General features: G+C 44.2%; 1 protein-coding gene across 2 annotated transcripts in view; it reads left to right on the forward strand.

Annotated features, from left to right (window-relative positions):
* The window catches only part of LOC147115323 (secreted frizzled-related protein 4-like), a 46,810-nt gene that overhangs the window by 12,351 nt on the left and 8,722 nt on the right, over positions 1 to 25,737 (forward strand). For both annotated transcript variants that reach the window (XM_085993764.1, XM_085993763.1), the window contains 4 exons: positions 301 to 372; positions 1,241 to 1,306; positions 2,800 to 2,998; positions 19,322 to 19,385. In XM_085993764.1, coding sequence (XP_085849890.1) covers positions 301 to 372; positions 1,241 to 1,306; positions 2,800 to 2,998; positions 19,322 to 19,385 — 401 coding nt within the window. The remainder of the gene's footprint in view (positions 1 to 300; positions 373 to 1,240; positions 1,307 to 2,799; positions 2,999 to 19,321; positions 19,386 to 25,737) is intronic.

Consider the following 25,737-nt stretch of genomic DNA (forward strand, 5'->3'; position numbering starts at 1 on the left):
GCAGAACATCAATAGCCCATCAAAAGTAGAATAATAACATGCATCAATATGTGATTTCCCTTTTTATGTGGAAGCAGTTTCTTTCAAATGAAATTAAAGTAAAAAGATAAACGGAATGCTTTTAATTTCAATCAGAACGAATCATGTAGTAACACTTTCTCTGACGTTCTTAGATGAAAATACTAAATGTCTAAAGGTTTATTGTAACTTAGTATCTAGTTACTAATATTCAATGGAGAAGGCAGTTTGTGGAATTAATTCAACCAGAAACTACCTTATCTTTTTGTTTCAAACTTCCAGATGCCAAGTGGATGGACTTCACCCGAGAGATGGTGGTCCCGGAGGCTTCTGACTGCAAGAGCTGGAATGCAGGTGAGTGGTAAGAGAGCCAGCGATGAGCTTTTAAAGTCACGCAGTGTTCCACGGCCTCTATCAGAATGAATACAAATCTCAGATGCACAAAGTGCTAGTGGTGGGCTACAGACATAGTTACCGCTTCTCTTGTCCTGTGTTCTAGTGAAAATCTAAAAGTATTCTTTAAAGGTAGTCTAGTCTACCTGCCGGCCCCCTTACCACAAACCGTTAAACTCAGCGACTAACAATTGGGGAGCTCGATAACAGAAACCGCCGACATTATTGTCCGTAATAACAAAAGTCAGGTAGTAAGAGCTATGAATAGAACGCAGGAGGTGTAAACTTGAACAGACATGCACAGCTGCTCACCACTCCGGCTGATCCTGCACAGAGCCAGGGGCAGCTCTTTATGGGTACTAGCGAACGAAGCACGTTCGCTGTTGATATGGGTCTATTCAGAAATGAGCCCTTAGCGAATCCACCCGCTACCTCACTTTTGCATCGTTATTCTTATCTCAATTGAGCACTTTAATAATGTCAACTATCATTTTGTAATATGAAAAACAACCCATTTCTGGGATTTATAAAGGATCTATATTGATTTACAATTGTCTGTTTATTATATATTACCGGCACGCCCCTCTATTTCACTCTACCATTGTAAAATACACTGGGGGCAATTATTGCCACCTACCCCCTTAAAACAAACTGCCCAGATCGCTGCTGTAAAACATTTGCTAACCGATCTTTTCTCTTTATAGATGCTGACAGACCAGTTGTGTATTTATTGCCAGCATTTTTTGTTGTTATTTCAAATCTCCAGTATTTACATTTTTCCGTTTACTTAAAATTGTTTGTAGTAACACTTTATCTTACGTTTCGGCAGATCGTTGTAAATGTAGAAAAATTAAACCGACGCTAAAGACATACTTGGAAAAAAATTATAACTATGGTAAGTGATAGCTATCTACTGTCAGGTGGCGTTTTATTGTTCAATCGATGATAACAGCACCTACGCTGATCATGTTTTATTTTAAAAGAACAGCTCCAAGCTTTACATAAAACTGCAGACTATATTAAACTATTGACAGCAGGTGGGGAGCAGCGACAACCTGTTGCCTGATTGACTACAATGGTGTCCCAGACCGTTTTATGATCCCAGAAACTAAAGATTGAGGGCATTTTCACAAACTCTCAAGCACTTCTTTCATCCAACAGATAAATATCTTTCCATCCTCCAACCTCTTTTGCTACACTTTCACATTAATTTATTATAAATTCATTAGCATTGTACAGACTATAGCTTGGATTCTGTAACCTCCACAGGCAGTATCCTTTTCCATTGTCCTGTGAAATCTCTCCCTGAACACTGATGTTATTTGCTCCAAGATGTTAATTGGCCGGCATGTTTAAAATTCACTGTCTTAGACTGGGTACCTCAAATACCCTTGGTTTCTCTCCAAGGATGTAATATATTTTTGTCTGAAGGAAGAAGGCCACCTTGTTAAATGCTTTCTCCCAATGACGGTGAGAAGCAATCTAAAATTGTAATATTGAACCTGAACTATTCTGTGGTGAGGGTTAGTATGATGTGTTGAAAAAGTGCACCTGCTATGTAATATTATCCTGGATTGCACTTTTTGGGGGTGGGGGGCTCATTATCAAGATGAAAATATCAACTTTTTCACATACGGCACTCAAGCGTCAGTATTAATGCTTCCAGTTACAACATGGGTTAAGTGCAAATCAGAGGGAGGCTCCCTCTACTCTGTCCAATGTTGTACCTTAATCGTAACATTAGAAAACATCCACCATTGCACCAGTGTGACACTTCGATTCCCACACCATTTATCCTTATGCTTTTTCAAAGTGAGATTTCCAATTAGTTACAATTAGTGCCCAATTTGAGCTGAGTACTTTATAAAGGACTTGTTTGTCCAAATTCATTTCAAGTAGGATCCTTATAGGCAAGAAGGAGAGAGAGAGCAAACCTAGGTAAAAAGGAGATTGTTCTAACAGAGTCCATTAGTCCCTAGACACATGCATTTTAAAATAAAATACATCAGTGGAAATAAGGCTCAACATAAGTAGCTTATTGTGAAATCAGAATGTAACGGTGATGTATTGAATTTATTTAGCATCATAATTAAAGCTAACTGTTGCAGTTTATTATTGTGACGACTATTGAAATATTATCAAAACACTTTGGGATAAATGACCCATATTGAAAGTTAAACAAATGTAGAATGTAACTGATAAGTTTACTACCCCCCCTGTATAAGGTTTTAACTGACATTCAATGATGCCGGCTGCTGGAATATTAATTGTCAAGCATTCAGTCATATTCACTGAACAGAACTTCTAGGTAGTTTAGTGACATGAACTCTTTTTTGTCCTTGAGAGTCATCTTTGAGTTTTCACTGTGTCTCTTTATTGTTACTTCAGTTATCCGAGCCAAAGTAAAAGATGTGAGCAGAAGTGGCTGTAATGAAATCACCACAGTGGTGGAGGTGATAGAGACACTCAAGTCATTGACACCTATCCTGCAGGCTCACATAACCCTCCTCACCAACTCTTCATGCTCATGTCCTCAGCTGCCACCCAACCAGGACTTGCTCATCATGTGCTATGTGCTGCGCTCACGGTAAGTGTCATTGCTCTTTGATCAAACTTTATATACATGAACAGAAGGCTTCATAGCCAGGCCAGACTAACAAGCACCTTTGGGACTGACACCAGATAGTCTTTATCAGCAGGTGGTTTCATGATTCCACGACAAACCAGAGTCGGCTCCTAGGACTAAGATATGGTCATTATAAGTCCTGTAATCTCTGAAAATCCCTCTGATGTTTTTAGATTACAAATTCCATAGGTTTATATTATATCTGTAATGTAAATATGAAGGTGGGGTTAAATGACAGCATCACAGGAATAGAGAGAGGAATAGGCACCTTTTGAGTTGTTAATGTTGCTCAGACACTTAATCATTACAGAACCCTTTCAAACATTAGGTAGCACAGGACATCATCCCCCTCAATCAAATTTTATGGACATACTCATACATCAATGATCCATACTCTGGGGACAGCACTTTTAATTTAAATTACTCTTAAATAAAGATTCTTCATTTTTAGAATTTACTAAATTTTCATTAATAAATTCAATCTGCAAGATTTATTCCAAAATCCTGTGTATTTTTTGAGTCTCATGTGATTTGCTTTTTTGCCAGAGCTTTAAGAACATAATCACATAAACAAAAGGAGTGAACAGAAACACAACAAAAATATATGTGAAACTAAGACTGTCGGGGAACTAATCTAAATGTAATTTGTTCCGAATAACCATTAAAATAATGAGAAATTGGGCCAAAATTGTGAAGAAAAAATGGAATTCTGCCATGTGGTAGATTTGGAACAAAAACATACTTATCAATACTGGCATATAATAGCTCTATTATATTTATCATGCCCATCAATATAGGGATTTAATAACATCTTGCTTATATCGGAAATTTGACAGATGAAAGTGGATTTTATGTATTTAGCACATAATCAGAAACAGATTATTGAGGTTTTTTTTTACCATTGTTAACAACTACATTTTTCATTACTTAAATTAAGACAAAATATAAAGCGATTCTTAAAATGTTGTATTTCCTCAAAGTAAATGCAGAAGTGCACTTTTTCCTGCAAGTCATGTAAGATGCAAATGGTAGTCATGAAAATAAGAAACAACTAGAAATTCAGTCATACCTGTCAATATATTATTCATCGTGGAATGATCATTCAAACCTCTTTGAGAATAATTCAGCACAATGATACTCTCACACTACTCTGGGATACACCACAAAATGAACCAACAAAAACATCTCATATTCAGCCTTGATTCTTGCCCAAAAGCTCTGCTCATAAATGGTACAATTATCATATAATCATTATATAATATACAATTGTTATATAATTATTAAATGATTATATAATCTTCAATACAAGAGTAAATACAACATTAATTTTCTCAATGTCATTGGATTTATTTTTTTAAAGGCAAACATCATGGGAAATTTATTGAATCCTCCAGATCCAATGGTGTTTCCAGAGCCAATCTTGAGCCTTGTGAATTTTGCTTTAGCTCAAGGCTGTGAATTCTATGTTCTTTTCCACTCATTCTCTACCTCAGAGGGCTATGGATGTTCAGTTGTTGAGTATATTCAAGGCTGAGATTGATAGATTTTTGGAGACTAAGGGAATCGAGGGATGTGGGGACCGGGCAGGCAAGTGGAATTGAGATTGAAGATCAGCCATGATCTTATTGAATTGCAGAGCAGGATCGAGGGGCCGTATGGCCGACTCCTGCTCCTATTTCTTAGGTTTTTTATTTATTTATTTGGACCAAATAAACATATACAGTCAACTGATTATAGACATTTTTAAAATTAACTCTTTTACAGATTAAAAACTAAATGTGGATTATTTGGGCATTGAAGAACAGTCTATAACTCTTGAAATGCTTTCTGTAATATTTTTCAATGCTCTACTGTATAAATGTCCATCCTATTCAATTTTAACATTTACTGATTGTTTACAAGAGCAATCATCACTTTTTGGCAAGTTTATTTTTTAATTTTCCCTCATTACCCTCTTCTACATTTTCTCATTGCCACACACCATATCCAACGCAAGCAGATGACTTGCTTCCAAGCCTCTGTCAGTGCTGTTTGCTTTCTGGCTGTTACAGATATTAGAGAGTTAGCCAGTAACTCACCGTATGGTTTCCCCTTTCTCCTCTGGGGCAGTACCTAGTTTCCACTTATCATCTCTCCTCATGGCACAACTCAGTTCAAGAATCATAATGAGAAGAATTGCGCTACAAACTCACATTATTAACAGCATGTCATAGTTCTTTGCAACTGCACCATCTAATGTCATACTGTAAAGTTCAACAATTCTTGAAAGACCCTCTAATTCTTCTATAAAATTGTTTAATTAAGAATAAACAACAGAGCACTGTCAATTCTTTGGTACACCTTTTAATTCCGGTTAAGTTTGTTGTTACTAACTGCTCTAGTCTGTTCCTTGCAACAGTCTACCTAGAAAACTAGCAATTTCCACTTCAACTGAAACTTCTGCACAACTCGGTATTGTAGATCAGGTGTCCAAATACATGTCTGGAAAAATACAAATGATAGAATATGAAGTCATCTTTCATTTTTATAAATAAATTAACATGCTTTGCTTTATTTTAAGTTCTCTTTTGGTTTTAATCAATGCAGTCTGATTTCCGGGTTCCTAAATTACTACAATCTATTTTATAATGGTGGGGTGACGGTAAGTGCATTGAGAAATGTATATCAATTGCTGTGAAACAAATACAGAATTCCATCTTCTTACAAACAGATTAGCAACTTTTATGTAAGCAAAATAAATAGTAGTCAAAAGATAGAATACAGATGAGGCACAGCTCATTCATTCAGAATTTAAAAAAAACTTATATTCCCCAACATGTCATTGAACCTATAGTGGAAATTTGTACTGCATTCTGAAAAAGGCCATCCAGACCTTAGAGGGGTGCGGAGCAGAGCACTGAGGCTGATCCTTGGTGTTAGAGGGGTGCGGAGAACACTGAGGCTGATCCTTGGTGTTAGGGGGTGCGGAGAGCACTGAGGCTGATCCTTGGTGTTAGGGGGTGCGGAGAGCACTGAGGCTGATCCTTGGTGTTAGGGGGTGCAAAGAGCACTGAGGCTGATCCTTGGTGTTGGGGGTGCGGAGAGCACTGAGGCTGATCCTTGGTGTTGGGGGTGCGGAGAGCACTGAGGCTGATCCTTGGTGTTAGGGGGTGCTGAGAGCACTGAGGCTGATCCTTGGTGTTAGAGGGTGCGGAGAGCACTGAGGCTGATCCTTGGTGTTAGGGGGTGCGGAGAACACTGAGGCTGATCCTTGGTGTTAGAGGGTGCGGAGAGCACTGAGGCTGATCCTTGGTGTTAGTGGGTGTGGAGAGCGTTGAGGCTGATCCTTGGTGTTAGGGGGTGTGGAGAGCACTGAGGCTGATCCTTGGTGTTAGAGGGTGCGGAGAGCACTGAGGCTGATCCTTGGTGTTAGGGGGTGCGGAGAGTGTTGAGGCTGATCCTTGGTGTTAGAGGGTGCGGAGAGCACTGAGGCTGATCCTTGGTGTTAGGGGGTGTGGAGAGCACTGAGGCTGATCCTTGGTGTTAGGGGGTGCGGAGAGTGTTGAGGCTGATCCTTGGTGTTAGAGGGTGCGGAGCGCACTGAGGCTGATCCTTGGTGTTAGAGGGTGCGGAGCGCACTGAGGCTGATCCTTGGTGTTAGGGGGTGCGGAGAGCACTGAGGCTGATCCTTGGTGTTAGGGGGTGTGGAGAGCGTTGAGGCTGATCCTTGGTGTTAGGGGGTGTGGAGAGCACTGAGGCTGATCCTTGGTGTTAGGGGGTGTGGAGAGCACTGAGGCTGATCCTTGGTGTTAGGGGGTGCGGAGAGCACTGAGGCTGATCCTTGGTGTTAGGGGGTGCGGAGAGCACTGAGGCTGATCCTTGGTGTTAGGGGGTGCGGAGAGTGTTGAGGCTGATCCTTGGTGTTAGGGGGTGCGGAGAGCACTGAGGCTGATCCTTGGTGTTAGGGGGTGCGGAGAGCACTGAGGCTGATCCTTGGTGTTAGGGGGTGTGGAGAGCACTGAGGCTGATCTTTGGTGTTAGGGGGTGCGGAGAGCACTGAGGCTGATCCTTGGTGTTAGGGGCTGCGGAGAGCACTGAGGCTGATCCTTGGTGTTAGTGGGTGCGGAGAGTGTTGAGACTGATCCTTGGTGTTAGAGGAAGATGGAGAGCATTGAGGTTGATCCTTGGTGTTAGGGGGGAGAGCACTGAGGCTGATCCTTGGTGTTAGAGGGTGTGGAGAGTGTTGAGGCTGATCCTTGGTGTTCGAGGGTGCGGAGAGCACTGAGGTTGATCCTTGGTGTTGGGGGGGGTGCGGGGGAGAGCACTGAGGCTGGTCCTTGGTGTTAGGGGGTGCGAAGAGCACTGAGGTTGATCCTTGATGTGAGGGGGTGCGGAGAGTGTTGAGGCTTATCCTAGGTGTTAGGGGGTGCGGAGACTGTTGAGGCTTATCCTTGGTGTTAGGGGTGCGGAGAGCACTGAGGCTGATCCTTGGTGTGAGGGGGTGTGGAGAGCACTGAGGCTGATCCTTGGTATTAGGGGGTGCGAAGAGCACTGAATTTGATCCTTTGTATTAGTGGGTGCGGAGAGTGTTGAGGCTGATCCTTGGTGTTGGAGGGGTGCGCTTTGATGAATGATGAGATAAGTTAGATCTCTTCAGCCTTGAAAAGAGATATCTAACAGGGGACCTTATAGAGCCATATAAAGTACTCAATGCAAGACGTGGTCAAACCTTGAAGAGTTGAGACACTGAGCACTAGGTTGATTAAATCCTTGGAGTGGAGTTAGTTTCTTCTGTAGCTGGAATTGCTAATGCTTAGAAGTGGAATAGAGTGAAGATAGCCATAGGGTTGTGTTAATGAATAATGTAAAAATATGTTCTAGATTTCTATGTTTCCGTACTAATGGAATCGGCATTTCTGAATTCATGTGCGATCTTTAAACTTTATTAAAAACAGGGGGCAGCTTAGTGAATTAGCTTACTTAGTGACAGCAAATTAAAATTGGTGATATTTTAATTTTGGGGGCATTAATTTTTAGGAGCAACTAAAAGCACATCTCAGTTGACTCAAGCTATTTACATATGAATTTTTGATTTTCCTTCAAATTGTGCATTGACTCACTGTTTCCAAATAGAGTTAGGTGAGAATAATTAAGCCAATAGGTTGCTGGGTTAAATTGCCAGAAGAGTTGAATTCAAATCACCAGAAGTCATGGCAAAGCTTCAGGGAGCCCGAGTCAGGCTGAAGCGCTGGGCAGAGCGTTGCTGGACACAGAGCCCTTGCTGGACACAGAGCCCTGGTCAGAGCCCTCGCTGGGTACAGCGACCTTGCTGGGCATGGAGCCCAGGTCAGAGCCCTGGCCAGAGCCCTTGCTGGACACAGAGCCCTGGCTGGACACCAGAGCCCTGGTCAGAGCCCTTGCTGGACACCAGAGCCCTGGCCAGAGCCCTTGCTGGACACCAGAGCCCTGGCCAGAGCCCTTGCTGGACACCAGAGCCCTGGCCAGAGCCCTTGCTGGACACCAGAGCCCTGGCCAGAGCCCTTGCTGGACACCAGAGCCCTGGCCAGAGCCCTTGCTGGACACCAGAGCCCTGGCCAGAGCCCTTGCTGGACACCAGAGCCCTGGCCAGAGCCCTTGCTGGACACCAGAGCCCTGGCCAGAGCCCTTGCTGGACACCAGAGCCCTGGCCAGAGCCCTTGCTGGACACCAGAGCCCTGGCCAGAGCCCTTGCTGGACACCAGAGCCCTGGCCAGAGCCCTTGCTGGACACCAGAGCCCTGGCCAGAGCCCTTGCTGGACACCAGAGCCCTGGCCAGAGCCCTTGCTGGACACCAGAGCCCTGGCCAGAGCCCTTGCTGGACACCAGAGCCCTGGCCAGAGCCCTTGCTGGACACCAGAGCCCTGGCCAGAGCCCTTGCTGGACACCAGAGCCCTGGCCAGAGCCCTTGCTGGACACCAGAGCCCTGGCCAGAGCCCTTGCTGGACACCAGAGCCCTGGCCAGAGCCCTTGCTGGACACCAGAGCCCTGGCCAGAGCACTCGCTGGACACAGAGCCCTGGCCAGAGCACTCGCTGGACACAGAGATCTTGCTGGGCACAGAGCCCGGGTCAGTCTACAGCGGGACGCTGGGTAACATGACATGAAGTGGCCAACAGACCTTAAAGGGGGAGCAGAAGAGAGCAATGAGGCTGATCCTTGGTGTCCAGATGGGTGTACTTTGACACAACTAGTGAGAGGGGTTCCAGGTCAGGCAAGTGGCCTGGACTCTGGCAAATTGAAACAATTAAAACAAAATCATGATTCACCCCCTTACAGTGAAGCCCAAGGAAAACATGACTGGGTTTTAGGGGGGCCTGGGCATCCCCTCCCTAATAGCAGACAGACGCCTGACTTTCAGGCTGCATGGGGCAAATGGGTGCCAAAATTGCGCTCGTGGTGGTGTGTGTGCCCACCTGTGGCATGCAAGTTCTCTCCCACTGACCCACAAACTCCAGCAGTGTCAGCAGTGGAAGGCACTGCCCGTGCGATCCTGGCATAACTGCTGGGATTGCAACCCCAGAAATTCTGGGGTCACTTTGTGAACACAAGTAAACAAAAGGAATGGTTGAATAATCCTGGAATATCTAATTTACAAATGCACTGACACCTAGTGCCGGCTTGAAAATGTAAGTGAAGCTGTGGATTCAGATCACAGTTTATGGTATGAAGTTTATGGTCTTAGGCTGGATATAAAGAGGCAGACAGTTTCATACTGTGTTTGCATTTTGATTAGCAGGGTTAATGATTCAATCGCTGTGGACACTGATCAACAACAGGGGTTCAGGTGAAGGCTATAAACTGCTTGACCTTCACTCTGATTGATTATCATGCCATCTCATCCCCTCAATCAGACTGCTGCCCAATAATCACTCCCACCTGTTCAATATGAATAATGACGTATGATCTGCAATTTTGGTGTATGCAAAACAACTTGCAACCATTTTGTTTGCCAATGCAATCCTACTGGATATTGCAAGATTTTGTCAGATACATATTGGTCTTTCAAAGTCATAATTTTTAAAGACCTCTATTCAAAAATGGATCTTTATGAAGATTACCATTGAAACTACTATTTTGTCATAGTTTAGAAACTAGGGTTAGTCAAATCCACTTATATACACACAAATAAATTCTGAATGCAACAAATTATTACTAAGTCTTCATTTGTTCCTGACTAAGATCATTACTCATAAAGTTTTTCTTGAATTTTTTAAATAAATTCTTTTCATATTTTTTCCAAAAATGGTAACATTTTTCCACAGAAATTCTGTGAATGACCATTTGTGAAAAAATGTTTTTTTTTTAAAAACCCACACCATTAGAAACTTGGTGACTAATAACTTTAGTCAAAGTGGGAGCAAAGTCGGCTGTGGTACTGAGGAGTGGTCATCCCGTGGGGACACACGCATGATGAGTCAGCGACTTTAGTAGAGGAGAAAAGAAAACCCCTTCATCCTCAAAAACCTGTTCGTCTTTGTCACAATGCAACTGATAATCTGTAGTTTAATATACATATATCCAGTTTAGATAGGTCAGTCAAAGTAATGGGAGCGATGTTCACTGTCGCCTGCCCGATTTACACTGGAAAATGGGGTGAAGGACAGTTGGAAATTGAAAAATAAATTGTCCGCACAACACTTTTTAGGCGAGCCTCGAAATGGATGTCTCACACTCCCGCCAAAACTGACAGGAACCTTATTAAAATATTTAAATCAGCATTCTGTGCCAGTAGTACACCAATGCTATTTCCATGCACCAATTCACTGAATGTGTGCCAAGCACACTTTGCTCATTGGTACCAGGTGCTGAGCAGCCTAACCAACAGTCCTTACAGGGGCTGCTAGAAGCCGCACAGAAGCAGACCCTAAACATTGTGTACCATGATTTTGTGGGTCCTCCTGGTCCCCCAAAAATCATCAGGCCAGCTGCCAGCTACTCAGTGATTCCCCCCTCCCCGACTGCCTTCTGGCTCAGCTTCACAGAGCAGCCACCGGATTCTCCGTGCCCCCGCCCCAGCAGCAAGCTACTTGTCTGTATTTAGATGAGGTCCGATGATGAAAATGGTTCGGGCCTCTCACTGGAGCCATCGGGCAGGCACAGTGCATCCTCCGCCCACCGCCCACCTCACCCACTGCCCTCACCCATTGCCCCTCCCCACCCCACTACTAAGGAATCCAACACAATGCAAACAAACCACCCCAGTGCTGTTGCTAACAGGCACAGGATTAACTGCAGCCGAGATGCAATCCTGACACATGGAACCCGGCACTGGTCTTCACTGTGACCCACACTAGAAGACTTGAAAGGGTAGAAGTTGCAATCAGCAAAGTTCAAGTATGAATGCTTAACAAGCTCCTCCTACATTCCTATATATGCAATGTTCTCTGCTTACACTGCCTGGCTGGAACTATGGACGTTATCTATATGGACTTACAGAGGGCATTTGATAAGATTCTGCACATGAGATTATTAGCAAAGATTAAAGCGCACAGAATTGGAGGCAACCTTATGACGTGGGTTGGAAATTGGTTGGGAGGTAGGAGACCGAGATTAGGGATAAAGGGTACTTACTCTGATTGGCAGGATGTGGAATAGAGAGTTGTATATTCAAGTTTGTAGCTGACACTAAGTTGGGAGGCACAGTAAGTAGTGCAGATGAAAGCAGGAAGTTACAAAACATCATAGATAGATTAAATGCGTGGACAAAACTGTGGCAAATGGAGTGCAATGTGAGAAAGTGTGAAGTCATCCACTTTGGACTCAAGAAAGATACATCAGAGCAGTTTCTAAATAGTGAGAAACTAAGAACTGTAGGGGAGTGAAGAGATTTGGCTGCCTATGTACACAAATCACTAAAAGCTGGTAGACAGGTACAAAAAGCAATCAAAAGGCGGATGGAATCTTGGCTTTTACCTCAAGGGGGCTGGAATACAAAGGGGAGGAAGTGATGTTTCAATTGTATAGAGCCTTGGTCAGAACCTATCTGGAGCACCTCAGGAAGGATACATTAGCCTTGGAAGGGGTGCAGCACAGATTCACCATAATTATACTGGAGCTTAAAGGGTTAAATTATGAGGACAGGTTGCATAAATTTAGCTTGTATTCCCTTGACTATAGAAGATTAAGGGGAGATCTAATCACGAGTTTAAAGTGATCAAAGGAATTAATAAGGTAGATAAAGAGAAACTATTTCCTGTGGTGGGGGAAATCCAGAACAAAGGGGAGTAATCTTAAAATTAGAGCCAGGCCATTCAGGAGTGAAATCAGGAAACACTTCTTCACACAAAGGATATATTAACAGTATATTTTTATTCGTAATATATCTACACTATACCATAACGATGACCCGGAATTTGCGGTTGTAATGACGGTGAAACTGTCAGCATTCGCCATCATTACAACTGTGAAACTGACGGCAACTTCCGACGTCTGCACATGCGCAGTTAAACGTGGAAATCCAGAAGTTGCTGTCAGTCATTCCCTGCTCGTCCACAGGGCGCGTTGTTGAAATCCCTGCATTGGGCAATCAATTGAAATCACTGAACTGACAAGAACGACAGCTTTTATGCTCTAATATTATTAACCCTCCCCTGAAAAGTAAATTCTTGTTCAATGAGGTGTAATTGGGTTTTTAACAGTGTACTGACTCATAACTATTGCTGAACAACCTCGCTGGCCCTGAAAAAAAAATTATATTTGTGGAATGTCAAATGTTTCCATTATGAATTTTTTTTCCATATTTATTAATATAATTTTTTAATAGTTTGTTTATGATATTTCAGCTTTTAGCTTAATCCCATGTGTATGTCCCAATCTTTATTTTGCTCGCTGTAAAATGATTTAAAAGTGAAGGATAATCAGTGCATTTTACTTCCTGGTTTGCTGTCTGTGAGATGAGATTGGCTGTTTAGCCAGTTTGATGACATCACTGTTGCTGGACATTGGAGATCCTCTATAGGTGACGCCAGAATCAAAGTAATGTCAGGAGAGGTGAAATTCGACTGTGCTTCTGGTGAGCTTCCAGCAGATGACACTTGTTAGTTTGTTGTTGGATTTGGGAAAGGCATCTTGAGTGGGGTATTGATAATCATTACAAGAGTACAAAGGGTACTTGTTTGCCTATCCCTTCTCCCCATCTAACAGCATACTGGAAGTATATATTATATATAAATAAACTGTACAATGAGAATTCATCTCTCCAGTGTGCGCTTTATTCTCTTACAGAAAGGACAGTTATAGAGCACTCTGTGCACATAAGAACATAAGTAGGCCATACGACCCCTCGAGCCTGCTCCGCCATTCAATAAGATCATGGCTGATCATCGACCTCAACTCCACTTTTCCGCCCGATCTCCATATCCCTTGATTCCCCTAGAGTCCAAAAATCTATTTATCTCAGCCTTGAATATACTCAAAGACTCAGCATGCACAGCCCCCTGGGGCAGGAAATTCCAAGGATTCACAACCCTCTGAATGAAGAAATTCCTCCTCATCTCAGTCTTAAATGGCCTACCCCTTCTCCTGAGACTATGCCCCCTAGCTTTAGACACTCCAGCCAGGCGAAACAAGCTCTCAGCATCTACCCTGTCAATCCCCTTCAGAATCTTTTATGTTTCAATGAGATCACCTCTCATTCTTCTAAACTCTAATGAGTATAGGCCCATTCTACACAATCTCTCATCATACGACAGTCCCGCCATCCCAGGAATCAATCTCGTGAACCTTCATTGCACCGCCTCCAAGGCAAGTATATCCTTCCTTAGATAAGGAGACCAAAACTGTGCACAGTACTCCAGGTGTGGTCTCACCAAGGCCCTGTACAATTGTAGCAAGACATCCTTACTCTTATACTCCAACCCCCTTGCAATAAAGGCCAACATGCCATTTGCCTTCCTTATTGCTTGTTGTACCTGCATGCTAGCTTTCTGTGTTTCTTGCACGAGGACACCCAAATCTCTCTGAACACCAACATTTGAAAGTTTCTTACCATTTAAAAAATATTCTGTTTTTCTGTTCTTCCTACCAAAGGGAATAACCTCACATTTCCCTACATTATTGTAAAATGACATTACCTACCTGTTCATACATTAGCCCTGTGGCAGTTGTTTGTTCTGAGTGTATTGAACCAATTGCAAGATACTTGAAATCTATAGTAAATATTACTTGAAACTTGATGACTCAAACTGTAAGGCTATTTGTAGGTAGCTGTTAGGGAATGGATGATTTAACTTGTACGTTTATAAGTTATTCCAAACAGGGGGCTGAAGGGGGGGAGGAGCTAAACACGATCAAAATCACTAAGGAAGTGGTACTCGGTAAAATAATGGGACTCAAGGCGGATAAATCACCTAGACCTGATGGCTTACATCCTAGGGTCTTGAGGGAAGTGGTGGTAGGGATTGTGGATGCATTGGTAATAATTTTCCCAAACTCCCTGGACTCAGCAAAGGTCCCGGCAGACTGGAAAACTGCTAATGTCACACCCTTATTTAAAAAGGGCAGTAGACAGAAGGCTGGAAATTATAGACTGGTTAGCCTAACATCTGTGGTAGGTAAAATTTTAGAGTCCATTATTAAGGAGACAGTAACAGGACATTTGGATAATCATAATTTAATAGGACAAAGTCAGCATGGTTTTATGAAGGGAAAGTCATGTTTTACAAATTTGCTGGAGTTCTTTGAGGAAGTAACATATAGGGTGGATAAAGGGGAACCAGTGGACGTAGTGTATTTAGACTTCCAAAAGGCATTTGACAAGGTGCCACACAAGATTATTGCTTAAGATAAAAAATCACGGGATTGGGGGTAATATTCTGGCATGGATAGAGGATTGGCTATCTAACAGAAGGCAGAGAGTTGGGATAAATGGTTCATTCTCAGACTGGCAATCAGTAACAAGTGGTGTTCCGCAGGGGTCAGTGATGGGTCCCCAACTCTTTACAATCTATATTAACGATTTGGAGGAGAGGACCGAGTGTAACATATCAAAGTTTGCAGATGATACTAAGATGGGAGGGAAAGTAGTGAGTGAGGAGGACATAAAAAACCTGCAAGGGGACATAGACAGGCTAAGTAAGTGGGCAGAGATTTGGCAGATGGAATACAATACTGGAAAGTGTGAGGTTATGCACTTTGGCAGGAAAAATCATGAGCAAGTTATTATCTTAATGGCAAGAAACTGGAAAGTACTGAAGTACAAAGGGATCTGGGGGTCCTGGTGCACGAAACTCAAAAGGTTAGTATGCAGGTGCAGCAAGTGATTAAGAAGGCCAATGGAATGTTGGCTTTCATTGCTAGGGGGATAGAATATAAAAATAGGGAGGTATTGCTTCAGTTGTACAAGGTATTGGTGAGACCGCACCTGGAATACTGCGTACAGTTTTGGTGTCCATACTTAAGAAAGCTCTCGAGTCAGTACAAAGAAGGTTCACTCGGTTAATCCCGGGGATGAGGGGATGGACATATGAGGAGAGGTTGAGTAGATTGGGACTCTACTCATTGGAGTTCAGAAGAATGAGAGGCGATCTTATTGAAACATATAAGATTGTGAAGGGGTTGGATCGGGTGGCTGCGGGGAGGATGTTCCTGATGATGGGTGAAACTAGAACTAGGGGGTATAGTCTTAGAATAAGGGGCTGTTCTTTCAAAACTGAGATGAGGAGGAACTACTTCACTCAGAGGGTGGTAGGTCCATGGAATATGCTGCCCCAAAAAGCTGTAGAAGCTACATCATTACATAAATTTAAAACAGAAATAGACAGTTTCCTAGAAGTAAAGGCAATTAAGGGTTACGGGGAGCGGGCAGGAATTTGGACATGAGTCTAGGTTCTGATCGGTCATGGCCCTGTGGGTAGCGGAGCGGGCCCAGGGGCCGTGTAGCCTGATCCTGCTCCTATTTCGTGTGTCTAATTCTGTTAGATTCAGGAGATGGTTCTGTGATAGTAGATTGGTGGTTAGGATCAGATCAGCCATGATCTTATTGAATGGCGGAGCAGGCTCGAGGGGCCGATTGGCCTACTCCTGCTCCTATTTCTTATGTTCTTATGATAATATGGTTCAAAGTCATTTATTGGCTTTTGTAGGATTTAAGCATACAATGATAACCATTATTAGTAATAATTACACATACTGAAGATTACACTTACAATAATATGAATTAACGAAGAATTCACACGTTGCATTCTTGAGCGTCAATTGATTCGCTGGCCGAGCCTTGTAGAATTCTGAAGCATCGATTCTATCTCCCCTCGTTTTATACCTTTCTTTCGCTCTAGCTGCCTGAGAATCCACATGTTTCAAAGTATTACCTCATCCAATTAGCTCGACTTCAGTTTTAACAAGAACAACTCCCCATAACTTGACTCACTTCCTCATTTTCTAGATCTATGGCAGGTGCCTTTTCAAGGCTGGAGCTAACAGAGACAGTTTTGTGGCCACAGAAAATGCTGGAAAAACTCAGCAGGCCAGGCAACATCCGTGGAGAGAAATTAGAGTCAACATTTCGGGTCAAAACCCTTTATCAGTTTTGTGGCCTCTCCTTATCAGCTAAAATACTGTCTAACTGGAATCCCATTTACTAACTGAACATTGCTAACAGAAACTCACTTAACAGCTAAAGAATTTAGCTGTTTCCTTAGGCAGCCATAATTTTTTTTAAATCTTGAATTAAAATCCAACTGAATGAAACCATTTAATTATGAAATACCACTGGTTTATTTAAAGATGTGAGCCCCTAACATTTGTCGGCTGTGATCTCATCGGTTAAGCTGTTATCGTGCCTGCTGGTGCACTCCAGCATGGACCCTGTGGAGAATGCGGGGTCAGTGGACGGCACTTAATTTACATGGGCCTGGCGGTCACCTACGCCACTATAAGCGCATCTTGGGTGCTCACCTCCCTCATGCAGCTGGAAACTCCAGCGCCTAGCTGCCATCAGTGGGGTGCTCAGAACACCTCCCCCACCCCCACCCCATGCCTCTGTGTGTGTAAGGAGGCCGATACATAAAAGATTCATACCACCTTCAGAGGTCCAGTCTCTAACCTGTGTGGCCCACTTGCTCCCTTATGCCTGTATGTCTGATCTCATTGGGTGACTTGTCCTCCAGATCCCTTACATCCGGGGAAACGGAAACTCCCAATATAGCGTGTCCCCACCTCAGCCTCATTCTCTCCAGCACCAGTAGATATTAACACCTGGGACACATAGGGTTAGATTTTCAGTGCGCCGTGAGGCGGGCTTTTAGGCATGCGGGGGGGGCAAAAATCCCAAATTCGGGGGTCCCGACACCATCCCGCCCAAAACCTGCCTCCACGTAAGTTTCAGAGGAGGCGGGTACCCGCCCCACACTGGGACCTGCCGACCCGAGGCGGGAAGGGATTAGTACCAATTAACTGCCTGTTAACAGGCAGTTTTTAGCCTAATCCCTATTTTGAGGGGTGTCGTGTGGGATTCCCGACGGCTCCAAACCACGCCAGGTTAGAGCAGGCGGGCCGTTGGGTTGAAGGACCTGGAGGGGTCGCAATATCAGTGTACAGGTGAGTGATGGGTGCATGAGTGCAAAGGTAAGTGTGTTTGGTGTGTCTAAAGTGTGTAAAGAAGTTTAAATTACCTGTACTTACCTTAACAGCCTTTCTTCCTCTAGGCGTCAGGAGTCCATCACTCAGCCGGCACTGAAAGCTGAATGGCTGCGATCTGTCAAAAGTGACAGCCTTCAGCTTTCAGTGCCGGTGACAGTTCTAACTGAGTCTGCGTAGAAGGACTCAGGTTAGAAGTCAGACTGTCAGTGTGTGACAGCTTCAAACAGCTGTGAAACACTGATATTTCATCTGTCAAAAACTCTTGACAGATGACATTTCAGTCTGTGACGTCACCTGTTGCTGGGTGGCCCTTAATTGGCCTGCTGAGCCCGCTGAGCTGGCTCAACAAGGTCAATCAAGGGGAAATTGCGTCGATTGGCCGGACGTCGATGTAGGCGGGACTAAAACCCAAAAGTTGTAGTCCCGCCTCCTTCCTGACTGCTGAATGAAAATCCAGCCCATTGTTAGGGCCTCCAGGTGAAGCAAAAGTTACATATGAGATGGAACAAGTGGAGGTGGCAGGAGGGGGAAGAAGAAAGATCTGTGCAGGCTGCTAGCTGCTGCTTCATACTTACTGTATGGGCAAGGAATGCTATCCCACTGAACATGAATTAAGATGGTGGGACATGCAAGAGCACAAGGCATTTATTACATCCTTTGTAGCCTGTAGCAGTTGTCTGGGAATATGAGCAGACCACCTTGGACATCACTGTAGTCCTGCTGGAGGGTTTTACAGTAATACAGAGTACTGTGGAGTGAGTGGTATCTTCACAGCCATTTTCAGGCGGACCCCAAAGCAGTGAGGGACCAACCCAGAACAGTGTTCTCTCTCAAACACTGTGCCCAGCTCCATTCATACCTTAGACGCTCAGGGACACAACTTCATCAGTATCGCATTTGAAAGACTGGCAGATTGTTTGGATAGATCAATGATGGTATAGACACCCTATGGACTATTCTCATGCAGATTTCTGGGCCTCGAGCTGGGGTACCCTGCACCAATGCTGTAGCGGCAGAATGATCCAATGAGGTGGTTTCCTCTGAAAGTGGCTGCTTATCCTCCCACTCCAGCCAGGCTTCTCAAAGGGTGGGTGGGCAGGTGCTGACTGCCACTGCAGTGTGGCACAGGGATCCAGCTAATTTAGGAACATCTTGTGGCCCTGCACTCAGAGCTGTGAGCCCACAACCAACCCAACCACTCCCTGGCACCACAGTTGCTCCTCCTCCTTGGTGAGACTAAGGCACAGTCACATGTAAAAAAAAAAGTAGCATGAGCGGACTATATTGAGTGTAGATCAAAGATTTTCATAAAGGGCCAGAGGGAGTGCCATCGAAATTTTCAGATGAAACCAAAATAGGAGGCATAATAAATAATTCTTAGGGCCAAAAGAAATAATTTCTTCTTATCATGAAGATGTTTGAGTCACTCTGCACTTCTCTTTTTCTCCTTTCTTGTTAATTTCCTCAACTCTGCTCCTCTCCTGAATCACTGGGAAACACCAAGCTCTGAGTGTAAATCAATAAGCTATCTAAATATTTGGTGACATTTAAATTGCACATTGTCTAAAAACTATCCATGACTTTTGTGAATAATAAACCAGGCCCAGTCCTGTGAAACTCAGGAATATTTATTTTGGACCGTCTGTTTTGTAAAGTTCAGCCCGATGCCTTTCTTTCTGATTTTTCACAGACTGATGCTCTTTAACGGCTGTTTAGCTGAAAAATGGAGAGATCAATGGGTTAAGCGGTTCAAGGTAAGGCACATGTAAAACAACAGTTTGAGTGTTCATTTTAAAAATGCTAAATGTGTTGTTGCCAACTTAATTCACTAAAAGTGAAAATGGATGGAAAGTAGTTTAATGTAATGCTTGTTCCCAGCAGTCCGCTGACCTATAATGGTGCCAAGCCTGACAAATCACTTTGGACAGATGCAAAGGAAAAGACCTTTGTAGTGTTAGAGAGGTTTCCAATTGAATTTTCCCATGTATCTTATTTTTTGAAGTCAAGTTCAGTGGCCCAGGGAACCAAACCAAAGGTTAGAAAAGTGAAAACTCATTTACAGTCCTAAAGAAACTTATCAGTCTGTGCGGTAGTTGGATAACTTTACAGGGTAAAATTCAGTATGCAATGTGAATGTTAATGATAGACCACGGCAACAACACAGATTATCACCAGAGACAGATTTAATGGTGAGGAACACTATACTGTCTGCATTTGGGACATTTTAGGCAGAACTAGAACAAGGATTATCTGCATAAGAGCTGGTCAGTTCTACCTTTATTTATCACAACATACAGTTGCGGAATACTGCCACTGTTTCCAATTTTAGTTACATTTTACCAATGCTGTGTGGCACCTTCTCCATTACTCTCATGCCACTGGATGTTACTGAATCAACTCAAGTTACAGAGCACTTCTGTAAACAATGATTACACACACATTTACTGTGGTCATTATTTATCTTGGATTATACATCGTATTTACAGCACAGAAACAGGCCATTCAGCCCAACAGATCCATGCCCGGTGCTTATGCTCCACATGAGCCATACAAACTATACATTACCTGTACAGATATTATGAGTTCATCGTACTTTTACTATTGCTATATCCTATATTGGATGTTCAACTCTTGACAGTGTACTATATTCCTTAATTCATAAGTGTGAAAGAGAGCTCAATCAGCTGTGAGTGAGTTATATTTCCCTACCACACTACTGGGTTGTGGATTCAAATCCTATTGCAGAACCTCTGCTCGTAATCTACGCTGATTTTTCAGTGAAGTGCTGAGGGAGTGCTGCACTGTTGGAGGTGCCATCTTTCAGATAAATTGGTAAACGGAGGTCTTGTCTGCCTGCCCGATGTCCTGGCCAACATTTATCCCTTTACCAATACCACCAAATACAGATGAACTAATCACTTATCTCATTACTATTTGTGGGACCTTGCTGTATGCAAATTGGCTGCTGCATTTCCCTATATAATAACAATCAATGACTATTTTCAAAGTAATTCCTTAGCTGTGGAGCTTTTTGGAATGTCCCGAAGTCATGAAAGATGCTACATAAATGCAAGTCATCCTTGCTAAATTAAAAGTGCACTTGGCCTAGAATTCCTCAGGGTATCTGCGCTGATGCAAGTGCAGCAGAGCACGATCCCACTCTGTCACTGACCTTCAATTCGGACCCTGATTGAGTATCCAGTGTCAAGGCAGGGTCATCTCATTTACATATTTTCCACAGGTGCCTATGCCAGTATGGAGAGAAATTGCTATGGCTCCTGCCATAGTGTGGTGTAACCAGTAGTGCTAGAAGAAATTAAACATTTTAAACCTGAAAATGTGTTTGTTTGAATCTCCTGCCTTGCCTGGTGCAATTGATCACTCTGAAATTGGCGAGGCGGCCCTTTAAAGTTTAAGTTATCCATCGCTGCCCTCCCCTAGCCAAGGCCCCATAGCATCCCTGGATACCAGGAACAAATGGCATTCCCAGTGCCTATTCATCACATTATTCTTTTCCTAAGTTCCAACCTGCCCTTTCGATACATATAAATGTAATGGCCCAGAAATTCGGGTCGGGGGCTTCCCGCGGGTGTAAGCCCCCGACCTGCACTTACCTTGCGCGCCGGCAGTTGAGCTGTAGGGCCCCGTGGAATTCCGCTCCGGGGCCTGGCCCAGCTGCCAGCGCGCTGTGCTTGCGTGTCCCAGGGGCGTAGTTAGTGCGATGCGTCCCCTGGGATCACGTGAGCCATGGGCAGCCAATCGGAGGAGGGAAAAGCCCATTCATAAGATTGACAGGTAGACCTGTCAAAACTTATAAATACTATGGGCCCAAAATAGCAGTAAACCTTCAAATAATTTTTTTTTTTTAAATCACAATTTTTAAATAAACTATAAATTACATTAAATAACTATTTTAAACAATAATTTAAATTTTTGAAAAAAATAATTTTATATTATAACGGGGCTAAAAATAAACTTACCTTGCTTTAAAGTATTTAAAAATAATAAACCTGTGGAAAAAATGTTTTAATTTTAATTAATTGACCACTTACCTTGCAAAAAGCAGGCCTTATGCCTGCTTTTTAAATGTGTAAATCCTGCAGGCTTACCCTCCCGGGAAAACCTGTAAAAAAAAAAAAAACCTAAGTTCAAAGTGCACGCGCAGCCTCCCCTGCGCGCGCGTTCGGCCTCTGAACCTCTTCGTTCAGAGGATCGGAAGTGCCGGTTTCCCCCGCATGCGCAGTGCATGCAGGAAACCGGCAATTTCATTCGGCCTACGGGTGAGTACCCCGTGCGTAACCACCCGGGGAGAGCCGAATTTCTGGGTCTATGTAGTTGTAGTTAGGGGCATTGATGTGTGCCTTCCATGAGGCTCCACAGTTCTGGAAAATCTGGTAAAAGTGTTGCTCTCTCATACTTCCCCAACAAACAAGGCTTTGTCACTTATTTTACATATCAGTGGACCAAAGACTGACTATAACAACAACAACAACATGTATTTATATAGTGCCTTTAACAAAGTAAAATGTTCCAAGGTGCTTCACAGGAGCGTTATCAAACAAAATTTGATACTGAGCCACACAAGGAGATATCAGGACGGGAGACCAAAATCTTGATCAAAGAGGTAGGTTTTAAGGAGTGTCTTAAAGGAGGAGAGAGAGGTAGAGAGTTGGAGAGGCTTTGGGAGGGAATTCCAGAGGTTAGGGTCTAGGCAGCTGAAGGCATGGCCGCCAATGGTGGAGCGATTAAAATTGGGGATGCACAAGAAACCAGAATTGGAGGAGCGCAGAGATCTTGGAGGGTTTTAGCGATGGAAGAGGTTACAGAGATATTGGAGGGACGAGGCCATGGAGGGATTTGACTAGTGTGGCAAATGTCATTGGTGGTGACTCAGAAGAAGTTGAGAAACCTCCACATCTATCAGCAGGGCTTTCCTGTGGTAATTCTTGGAGGTTGGATATGGCATAACTGTGTGACAACCTCCCTGGTGATGTATAGATGACAAAGTTATGGTTCCTTGGACGTCCACAAATAGGTGCGCCTACCTATAAAGACATGGGCTTCTGGGATGAGCCTGAGTGGGTGCCAGACACCTAAACTGTAAGCACACCTGCCTTTGATCCCTCTGCTTAAACTCCCTTTTCTCCTCCAAATCGATCAACGACCAGTGGAATGCTCATGTGGAGCAGTGTTGCTGTTATCACCAACTGTGCTGTGGGAACAAGGATCTGTAAAAGGAGTCTTGCAACACAAAAATGCCAGCAGCAAAATTCATCAGAAAGATTTGCACCACAAGTAATGCAGAACCACTGCAGGGATTGGTGCTAAGACCCCTGCTATTCACCATATATATTAATGATCTAGACGAGGGAACTAGATGTAATATCTCCAAGTTTGCAGACGACACAAAGTGTGTGTGCTGTGAGGAGGATGCAGAGAAACTCCAGTATGATTTGGACAGGTTGGGTAATTGGGCAGATGCATGGCAGATGCAGTATAATGTGAGGTTATCCACTTTGGTGGCAAAAACAGGAAGGCAGATTATTATCTGAACGGCAATAGATTAGGAAAAGGGGAAGTGCAACGAGACCTGGGTGTCCTTGTGCACCAGTCGCTGAAGGTAAGCATGCAGGTGCAGCAGGCGGTTAAGAAGGCAAATGGTATGTTGGCCTTCATAGCGAGAGGATTCGAGTACAGGAGCAAGGATGTCTTGCTGCAGTTGTACAGGGCCTTGGTGAGACCACACCTTGAGTATTGTGTGCAGTTTTGGTCGCCTTATCTGAGGAAGGATGTTCTTGCCATGGAGGGAGTGCAGCAAAGATTCACCAGACTGATACCTGGGATGGCAGGAATGACGTATGAAGAGAGATTGGGTCGATTAGGCTTATATTCGCTAGAGTTTAGAAGAATGAGAGGGGATCTCATTGAAACTTATAAAATTCTAACAGGACTAGACAGACTAGATGCCGGAAGGATGTTCCCGATGGCGGGAGAGTCCAGAACCAGGGGTCACAGACTAAAGATAAGGGGTAAGCCATTTAGGACTGAGATGAGGAGGAATTTCTTCACCCAGAGAGTGGTGAACCTGTGGAATTCGCTACCACAGAAGGCAGTAAAGGCCAATTTATTAAATATATTCAAGGAGGAGTTAGATATATTTCTTAAGGCTAAAGGGATCAAGGGATATGGGGAGAAAGCAGGGACAGGGCACTGAATTTGGATGATCAGCCATGATCTCATTAAATGGCAGAACAGGCTCAAGGGGCCGAATGGCCTACTCCTGCTCCTATCTTCTATGTTTCTATGATAAGTCCAAACGCTTTGGCCGGAATATTCTTTACCTAGGCGGGTTGGGTGCGGGCGGTCGTGTGGCGGGTCGCGACCCCGTTCTTGCTTCCATCCCGCTGCAGAAATCGACTTTGCGTTAAAGGGGCCTAGTAAGCCTGCCCTGCGCGTTACCCGGTCCTATTAAATGGTGCAGGTCTGATGACGTTGTCGATATCGTGTTTTCAGCCGGGATATTTAAAGGAGCCATGGCCACATTGCATTTGAAGGTTCATCTAGGAGTATGCAGTCACTGCACTGGAGCTTTTAATTGTTCCAAACACTTGGAAACAACAGAGGTAGAGGGCTGCACCCAGGTTATCCAATGACTCCCTCCATATGCTTGTGGAGGGAGTCAGAGCATGCAGGGAGGTCCTCTTCCCTTCAAATGGGCAGAAGAGACCTCCCCAGGAGACAACAAGAGCCTGGCTCCAAATTGCAGAGGACGTGAACAGCAAGGGTGTGTTCAGGAGGACCTGGGTGCAGTGCCAGAAACGTTTCAATGATCTCATTAGATCAGGAAAGGTGAGTACAAAGCCACACCCAGCTTCATCCTGCTGTGCCTCTCATCACATCCCCATCACTCTGCCTTCCCAATCCTACTCCTGCACATCCTTATACCAACATACCTTGCATGTCCACCCATCCCTCTCTCTCTATCTACCAGCCACCCCTCACACTCAACCTCATCCTAATGCAATCATACCAACTAACAATACACAAGGAGGCTATTTGGCATTGCCACCCCACTCCATCATAGTCTCCCTCTAAAGATGTAACCTATCCATTCCTTACACTCATTCTATCACTCCCACTCAACCTTCTCTTCTTTCCCTCCTTGCAGGAAAAGATAGCCCACAATAAGAGAGAGAACTGGAGGTGGCCCTCCATCATTTGCTACCCTCACAACAGCAGAGGAGGCTGCGTTAGAAGTATTGGGAGTCGCCAAGCAGCTGGAGGTGGGAGACGGAGAGAGGGGGACATCTCAGCAACCTGGTGACCGATTTAAACATCATCGAGCTACATGACATACATTAGTCCCTGATATGGGGACTGATGTCATCAGCTACTGAATGGTCATCGTGTGCATAATGGTATCTGTACCCATTCTTCATATATATCATATATCTAACTCATCTCTTTACTCTCCCACAGGTCCATTAAAAGCCCCCCCTCCCTCCCACTGTCCAGGAGGAAGAGGAAGACGACTCCTCAGGGGAGCCTCCAGCCTCTGAGGGCGCAGCGTCACCAGACATAAGTGTACCCAGCACCAGCGCGGAGACGCACACCTCGGTGGGTCCCATGTGAGATAGAGTAGTGTTGTCACCTGGTCTGTCACAAGTGAGAAAGAGTGGATGGTGGCGACAGGGACAGCAGTGGAAACTCCTCGCTGGAGGGTGCAGGACGCTCCCAGCTCTGCTCAGCTGCATGCAGATGCTGAGCCTCGGGGGCCATCCAGAAAGAGGGCAATCTGGAGGTGCAGGAAGAAATGCAGGGGGCTCTGACAGGCTTTGCGACCGTGATGTCTGCAAATATTCAGAGAATTAAGGAGTCCATCTCTAACATGAGCACCACTGTGTTGCAGGCGATGGCGACTGTAGGCTCTTCCATGGAAAAGATGGCCAGCTGCATGGAGCAGCTAATGCGCCACTCACATGAGCACACACTATCTATGGAGAATAGCTGGAAGAGGCTCATAGACCTCTCTAGGAGGGATGTCAGCGTAGATGTGGGTCCTCATGGCCCCACTGATGTGCAGCAAGGTGCTCTCCAGCTTCTTGC

This window comes from Somniosus microcephalus, chromosome 7 (assembly GCF_052327205.1).
Source record: "Somniosus microcephalus isolate GS21.2 chromosome 7, FLI_Smic_1.0, whole genome shotgun sequence".
Lineage (NCBI taxonomy): Eukaryota > Metazoa > Chordata > Chondrichthyes > Squaliformes > Somniosidae > Somniosus > Somniosus microcephalus.